General features: G+C 42.8%; 1 protein-coding gene across 2 annotated transcripts in view; it reads left to right on the top strand.

Annotated features, from left to right (window-relative positions):
- The window catches only part of uvssa (UV-stimulated scaffold protein A), a 35,580-nt gene that overhangs the window by 13,454 nt on the left and 15,608 nt on the right, over positions 1–6,518 (top strand). For both annotated transcript variants that reach the window (XM_005749117.1, XM_005749116.1), the window contains exon 9: positions 5,932–6,043. In XM_005749117.1, coding sequence (XP_005749174.1) covers positions 5,932–6,043 — 112 coding nt within the window. The remainder of the gene's footprint in view (positions 1–5,931; positions 6,044–6,518) is intronic.

Below are 6,518 nucleotides of genomic sequence, written 5' to 3'. Positions count from 1 at the left end.
GAGAGGGTAATGGGGGTAAAGCAGCAGAGAAGAGACTACAGAGAGGGGGGAGTGCAAAGCTTTTTGTCATTAGAGTGGATCCCATGGGATCCTTCTAGGTAGTAATGAATAGAAGTGCAAGATGGTAATAGAGATGTGGGATGTTGTGGCAAATCAAGCCCTGAATAGGTCAGGCTCCACTGCGAGCTTTAGGCCTAATTAGTTTGTAAATATGTTGAAATCAATCAGAGGCAGCAGACCTTGGGTCTCCTCAACAAAGCAACGATGGAAAAAGGAATATCTTGTAACAGTGGTAATAATTGAAGCAGGGTCTCACAGATGGGTTACTTACAGCTTTATAAGTAAACGTAATCGATGGTTAAAATAGCAAAGATGGCGGCTGACCCACCCCTGCCTCCAGGCCAGGTGGGAAACGTATGATGTAGTCCACAAACTCCAGAAGGCAAAGGTGATCAAATGGCTCTGTGTCAGTTTTGGGCTGAAAAGTAGAAGCGCAGAGTTACAGAGCAGCAGCCGTCCCCACGCGCACGCCTCAGCTTCTAATATCTGCACAGATGTGCGCACGTAATTTATGCGTGATATTGCGAGGAAGATGACTGTATGTTTAGAAAAGCATTTGTGTATGATGTGTTCATTAAGCTAACTGTTTCTCGCTTGCCCTCTCTTAAAGCAAATGCCTTGTGATAATGGCGGCATTAGAGCCAGTCGGTATTCCCGACAGACATTTTCCATTTCGGCCTCAAATGTACAATGAAATTATCTCGTCAGCGAGTGTGTGCATAGCCTGCCGGAGAGCTATATATAACGTGTCTGCACGGGCAGCGTTTTAGGGCTTTCTCGCCTCCTCGTTTCTCGTCTCCTCTCCTCCTTCCTTCTCCCCTTCGCTTCCTCCTGCTCACTCTTGTTCTCGCCCTCCATGTGTGTCTGTGTGCTGGTTAACCTGCCCCTCCCCTCTCTGCCATACACCTGACTTATGGCTGTGCAGTAATAATTTGCCAGGCCTTGGCAGGCTGAGTGTACATTAGCATATAAATAGCAGATGCACTGAGTGCCCATCACACTCGACTACATTTAATTTTTGGTTTATAAGATTGAATGGGTTTTTAAACGCAGCGCCATCAAACTTGCCAAGAGACAAATGAAGTCAGGGGAGCAGTTGTCCGAGGCGGCGCCCTCACATCATTTTTATAAAGGATAAGAGTCTTACTTAAGAGAGAGGAGGGGGAGGGCAGAGGGTGAGACGGCGTAGAAGCTGAATAAGCAGCACACCTGTGGATGCAGGGACATACTTTAGTTTCTAGTTGCACCTTTCCCCCCACAGCTGTGGGTCTGAGGCAGGTACTGTGTGCACATCTTAACATCAAAATGCATTTGCTGTAACAAGCTTCACTCTAAAGTGTGTCGGGATTTCCTGCCAGACATGAGAGAGCTGATGTTAGGTGACCTGACTCACAGTCACTGTCCAGTTATCGGTTACTTGAACCCTGGATGGAGTTTAGCTCAGGACTTTGTCTCCATCTCTGTGTTTGCAGTTCAAATTACTTGTTGTTTATTTTATACAGCGTCTTGGTGCAGCCCCTCCCAGCTAGAAGTGCCCGTGTCAGGGGTGTCCCTTATGACATTGCATAGATCCAATAGTAGAAAACTTCATAGAGCTCCATACGCTGACCTCATTGGTCAGTTTGACTTTTAACTGGAGGTGCTGATGGTGTCGTATCAGCTGTGATGCCAGTGACACCACACGTCCTCCTCATCCTGGTGTCAGAGTAGTGTCCAGTGCTGCCTCGCAGCATTGCATCTGTCTCTGCTGTTACTCGAATACGTTAGAGAGAAAATCCTAAATTCTCTTACTTTGACGTGATATTATTTTGTGGCGTTTTGATAGATTGTGTTATAGATTTTATTTTTTAGGGAAAAAATGACAGTTTGGTAGAAAGAACAGAGTTTTTGGGGGATGAGTTCAGTAGGTAGTCGCCATTGCAAACCCACAGTTGCTTTATTGCCCAAATAATGTATGGTCTCAACTTTAGCAGCCAATTTCAACAGATCTCTTTTTATTTGCTTGTTAAAGGAATGCTTATTTTTCATCCTCGCCCATTTCTCTGCTTTATTTTATTTGCCAGTAAACATTGCCATTACAGTAACACATAGCCCTGCTTTACTTAAACAACTTTTTATTTATTCTGCTCTGTTGCGGAGCTATTTTTATTTCTATCTGGGCCTGTTTTTAATGTGAAAGTTACCAATATTTGTTTTGTCCTTTTCCTATTACAGTGACGCATGGCTCCGCTTTACTTAAACTATCACTTCTAATTTGTCTGCTAGATCTAGAGTTTCAGTTAAAGAAGCAGTTTTTATCTCCCGTGGGGAACTCAGTGTTACCGTGTGGTTTTCTCCCTGTGTGTGTGTGTGTGTGTGTGTGTGTGTGTGTGTGTGTGTGTGTGTCCCAGGGAATAAACCAAAGCTCTGTTAAAATGCAAAGCAGCCCCCCGTGCAGCCATGTGGGGGAATAGAAGCCATATTTTAAGTGCTCTGCCCGTCAGCAAAATGTTTCTAGGGGAAAGCTAATTCTACTGTGAGACTTACAGCTCTGCCAGGCCGGCCGACAGGACTCGATGCTATCAGGATTAAATTAAGGTGAATTAGAGACAAAGAGGCAGAAAGAGGGGGAAAAAGGATGATGTTAGGGCAGGATTTTCGTCCAGCTGGGTGATCACTTCTTAGTCTTAGGTCATTGATCAGAACAGAATAAACCAGCCGGGATTAAAGTAGACAAGCAAAAAACCTATAGAGACTACATCTGTGTGTATATGTGTGTGTGCATTTGCTGTGTGCGGAGCCGTCGTCCTCCGAGGATGAATAAGGATGGCAGCAGAGTGGATAACAGAGAAAGTTTGGGGTTTGTACTCCTGTGTTTAGCAGTATTCTTTCAGCTTTTTCAAATAATAAAAACTTCAGTCAAGTATCAGGATCTCAGACTTTATGTTCACTCTGTGCAAAATCTTTGAAGAAACGGATCATTTGTATTAATAACACCTAAGCTGGGAAATGTACATGAACTGCAGCGTCTGCGGGGTTTGGGCCTGGGTTTGCTTCTTCCTCGTTTCCTGTCCAGAAAAGGCTCGTATTATTGTCTTTATCTTACAATATAAGGCACTTTGTTGTTGTGATTTGGTGATATATAAATAAAAATGAAGTGAAAATTGACTAAAGGAAGAAAACCCCACAAAAAACCAAAAACCCTGCAGCTCCTCTAATCAGCTGGTTCCACGAGTGAGTTGGTTCCCACAGACTCCCATCTTATCATGGCTGGTTTTATCTGAAAATGTTTAGAGCCTGCTGCAATTGGATTTATGACATGATAAATAACAAAAGGTGAGTGAATGAATTATTTTACGAGCCTGTCAATCGGAGCACGACGCTTTGACAGGTACGCTGACACACACACGGTGTGCGGACCTCACTTTGGCAACTTAAATGACTGAACTGTAGTTTGTATTTATATGTTAATTAGCACTTATTAGCAGGTATCTGTGTGATCCACCAACAACACATACTGATGCAGCACGGCGTGGTTAAAACGCCAGCAGTAAGGGTTGCTGTGCCTCAGGATCCTGTAAATATCAGTAACAGTCAGTAAACAAAGAAAATACAATGAATGAATCGACGGTTTGCACTGTGGCTACAATAAACACAGCAGCTAGTTATTTTGGTTCAAGGTTAGCGAGTTAGTCATTTCACTCAGATGACTTCATGTCAGTGTTTCTCATTTTAAAAGTATTTAACTGCTGCAAAACCCGAGCCTTTCTCTATTAAGTCTTATTGAAATGCACCCAATTGTATGTCTGTGAAGGTTCTCAGTCATCCAGGTCATCGTAGTCAAAGGAGCTTGCAAAGAAAAGCGTCTGGACTTCTTTAAGTTGCTTGAAGACGTTTCACCTCTCATCCGAGAAGCTTCTTCAGTTCTGGGGTCAAATGGTGGAGAGTCCCAGATATAAACCTAGTGGGAGTTTCCCCCCACAGAGGGACAAAAGGACCCCTGATGATCCTCTAATCACATGAGTCAAGGTGTGAAACTGGGTGTGGGTCACAATCAGCCAGAGTTCGGGTGTGTTCATTGTGAAACCTGGCCCCACCTTACATGCGAATTCCTGAGGTCAGATGGCCCAGGATGTGAGTGGGCGTTAAGGCGTCTGGGAAGGGATCTCAAAACTGGATTATAGATGGCAGACAGTTGGTGTCGTAAGCCCCGCCCCTCTGTTGGACATAAATGGCTTCTTTCACTCCTTTTTCAAACCATCTGTCCTCTCTGTCCAAAATGTGAACATTGGCATCCTCGAAAGAGTGTCCTTAAAGAGTGTCCTTAAAGAGTGACCTTAAAGAGTGTCCTTAAAGAGTGTCCTGAAGAAGCTTCTCGGATGAGAGGTGAAACGTCTTCAAGCAACTTAAAGAAGTCCAGACGCTTTTCTTTGCAAGCTCCTTTGAGTACCCAATTGTAGAATCTACCTTACAATATAAAGTGCCTCGAGGTGACTGTATAAATAAAATTGAATTGAAATTGAAGTAATTTAATGCATATTTATTCTAGAGGTTTTAATCTACTTGTACAGTATTTGTTCACATGTCATAAACGAGGTCTAATTTCTCTCTGATTCAAACCTTCTTCCACAATACGTCAGCCTTTGTAGCTGCATTAATGAGAGGTAATTAGGCTTTAATTGTTTAGTTGCTTGTTAACTGAATGTTGAGTATTGTAATATGAAGTGTTTTAATTGGTCTCTGCGTAGTGGATCAGAGGTGTGTATCCAGCTTTGTGACACGGTTAACTGAGTCTGTCCTGTGGTTGAGCTGTAAATGTGTGCGTGTATATATGTTGGGGGGAGGGACATGTGGGTAATTATTCAGGGACTCATTATTGGTAAACCAATTCTAACATTTTAATGGGCTTTATCAGCAGTAACGCAGCAGCCTTCTATCGCTCTCACACACACAATCGGGTATTACACTCTAATGAAAAAGAGGCGTTTGGGAATTAGAGGTTAGTTTAACGTTAGCTTTTACTGCTCCTCATAACACTAATCATTGTGATTATTATACTGCCAGACGTGCGACTCTGTGTGTGTGGCTCCTCAGCTGTTAAAAGCATAGGGCCACCGCACGCAAATGCATGCACGCACACGGATTTGTGTTATGGAAATGAGCCTGTGTGTGTGTTGTGTTCTGCATTGTAGCCCAGCCAATGGCTAACAAGCTCACCAGGAAATTAAAAACCATAAATTTTGCTTACTACTGATAGAAGCTCATCACAGACACACACACATTGCCATCCCTCTCCCCTCAGCTAATAAGAAAACCAGAGTGATCCGCAGGAGAGTCGCACGAATTGTATATGCTGCCATCTAGTGGTGCAGCCATTACAGCGGTATTCGGGTGCAGCGACAGAGTAGTGCGCTGTTAGATTGATTGTGGTTATGCAGTATGTGAAAAAATTCATGGCTCATTTTTGTCATTAAACAATTAAAATAAAGATTCAAGTTAAGGCTGATAGAAGGCAGCTTGCACCCCATGGTTCAATAGTTCATCGAACCACCTTAAGTAACTTGAAATGATTAATTTCTGCATGACATTTAGTCTTTCCCAGGACAATGTTGGCTCAATCTTCTTTACAGCGCTGTTTCTGTTTGTTGAGGTTTGCGTGCATTTGTTGTTGTGGATTAGCAGCGTCTGGCTTCTACTTGCCTTCTTGATTCATGTTTTTCCACAGGACATCTTCTTTTACATGACTGCATCTACAACATTAGATTAGATGTGTGGAGTTTCCTGCAGCTGCTTTAACTGGATGCTTAAACATAAAAGGACATAATTTTAATGAAGCAGCTGTTTTTTCACACTCAAAACTATGAAAAAGCTAACGATTCTCCCCTTCCTCAGATGAAGGTCTCTTCAGACGGAGAGGAGGATGACGACGACGATGATTTTGATGAAGTTCCAGAGAAAGAAGGTTATGAGCCACACATTCCAGAGCATCTGCGAGCCGAGTACGGTGAGTTTATGTACACAAACACACATGCATGTGCACTTCAAATCTACAGACACGTGCACAAACAGTGAGGTTAAGCTACAAAGCTGCTGTCCTGATCTCCTGAGATCCACACACGTACTCTACAAATAAACGATCGCACTTTAAAGTACTGGCCTTCAGCAGCTGGTAAAACGCAGGTAATGTGCTTCTTAAGTGGATTTATGTGCGTGTGCCCACAAACGTTTCTGCACAATACAAAGGAAAAGCAGCCAACATGATGAAGTATTTCGATACCATTAGTCCAGATTGCATCTTTAATGAGGAAACATTCATGATAGTTTGTCCATAACAAGCCCTTATTCTGAAATTTAATTCATCATTAATATTGTCCCAAAACTGGTCGTTTTGTTGTTACTTTGTTTGACTTCCTTTAAAAAATATATTCAAAAGCTTCAGAAGACGTCTGCTTTCAGTTTTCATTTAAGTGTGTTTAGTA

The sequence above is a fragment of the Pundamilia nyererei genome, unplaced genomic scaffold (assembly GCF_000239375.1).
Source record: "Pundamilia nyererei isolate P.nyererei 1_Seehausen unplaced genomic scaffold, PunNye1.0 scaffold00237, whole genome shotgun sequence".
Lineage (NCBI taxonomy): Eukaryota > Metazoa > Chordata > Actinopteri > Cichliformes > Cichlidae > Pundamilia > Pundamilia nyererei.
This window is presented reverse-complemented; position numbering and strand designations above follow the sequence as displayed.